Below are 1650 nucleotides of genomic sequence, written 5' to 3' on the forward strand. Positions count from 1 at the left end.
TGGACTGAAGTAGACCCCGTTTTGTGCTTCATTTGTTGGGTACGGCTAAGTCCAAGAGCTTATGTGGTGGTTGAACACAAGAGAGACACAGGACTCCTTTGGCTTCTTTAAGTCAGTACCTTTTAATTGCCATTTTGCAACTTATGTCGTGTCTTCCCCCCACTTCCTTCGGTTCCATTTTACCTCCATCCAGAAAATGAGTTCCCCGAGAGCCAGGTGAACTTCATGGAACATTTTTGTAATCAATAAACTGCATCCCAGGGCGCCAGATTTTCTGGCCCACAGCTGCTTTTTCCCAAGCAGGTAGACAAGTGGCAGGGACCTCGTGCTGCGCAGATTGCTCAGACTCATCCCTTGTGCCCAGAATGCCTTGCTGTGTCCGCATGAGTGTCTTAGGAGCTTCTTGGAATGGAATTTGATTTTTCTTTTCCAGGCTGACAGATAAGGCAGTGAAGGACTACTCTGCTTATCGTTCTTCCCTTCTGTTTTGGGCCCTCGTCGATCTCATTTACAACATGTTTAAGGTAAGGAAGCTGGCGGAGGCCCAGCATGTGTGGGTAGGGCTATAAATTGTCCACGTTCAGGCTCTGACCTTGCCTCCACACTCAGGCCTGGGGGTGCTTTGCTCCTAAGAAGCAAATGCTCTGTGCGAAGGGACCGATGAGTCCTTGAGGTATATTTGTAGCCAAGATCACTCTCTAGCCTGCTCCAAACCCATGTTCTTAGGAAGACCTTCCCTCCCGGTCACCGCCCCTGCATTTGGATAAACTCTGCTGCCCTGTGTGAGCAGGGCCCCCTACAACCCCTCCTGCCTTAGGACCCTCTCTACCTTGAGAGTATTTGGGGTGGTTCCTCACAGCACCTGAATGAAACAGCTCAGTCAAAATGTGTGACAGTTTCCTTTGCTTTGCATGGGAAATGGGGTGGGGGGAGAATTCAGTTGATGGTTGGAGCCAGTAGCACAGCACCTAAAAGGGCTCTGTGAAGGACGAAGTTTTGTTGTTGCTGGAGAGAAACCCTCCAGGGAAAGCTGTGGTGTACTTGGGAGGCCCCTCTCTCTGCAGGGTTGAAATGGGCTGACTTGAAGTGTTAAACAGCCCACCTCCTCACCTGTCTCCTGCTGTTTCTTTTAGAAGGTGCCTACCAGTAACACGGAGGGAGGCTGGTCCTGCTCTCTAGCTGAATATATCCGCCACAATGACATGCCCATCTATGAAGCTGCCGACAAAGCCCTAAAAACCTTCCAGGAGGAGTTCATGCCGGTGGAGACCTTCTCGGAGTTCCTCGACGCGGCTGGTCAGTGTCAGGGTTTTCTCCTTTAAAGACTTCAGCAAAGCCCCATGTCTGCCTTAGTGCTTTATCTTCACCCATCAGAAGAAACACAGGTTTGATCCAGCCCTTCAGCTACAACCTGGGAAAGATGCATAGAGACCAAGTGTCCATAGCAGGAAAAGCAGCTCTGACCTGTGTGGAGCACTCACTATCTCCTAGGCCCCATGCTGCCTTTTGTACGTGGTCTTAGTCCTCCCTGTGTGAGGCAGGAGCTATGGTGTCTGCATTTTATTTTAATTTAATTTTATATTATTTCATATAGGGCCTTACTGTCTTGTGTAGGCTGGAGTGCAGTAGTGCGATCGTAACTCATTGCAG

The 1650-nt window shown here is 49.7% G+C and overlaps 1 protein-coding gene across 1 annotated transcript in view; it reads left to right on the forward strand.

Moving 5' to 3' along the window:
• LOC105886422 (E3 ubiquitin-protein ligase UBR4-like) overlaps positions 1-1650 on the forward strand; it is an 18976-nt gene that overhangs the window by 14546 nt on the left and 2780 nt on the right. The window contains exons 10-11 of the mRNA XM_012801538.1: positions 434-524; positions 1134-1296. Coding sequence (XP_012656992.1) covers positions 434-524; positions 1134-1296 — 254 coding nt within the window. The remainder of the gene's footprint in view (positions 1-433; positions 525-1133; positions 1297-1650) is intronic.

The sequence above is a fragment of the Otolemur garnettii genome, unplaced genomic scaffold (genome assembly GCF_000181295.1).
Source record: "Otolemur garnettii isolate 467f Iridium unplaced genomic scaffold, OtoGar3 scaffold00009, whole genome shotgun sequence".
Lineage (NCBI taxonomy): Eukaryota > Metazoa > Chordata > Mammalia > Primates > Galagidae > Otolemur > Otolemur garnettii.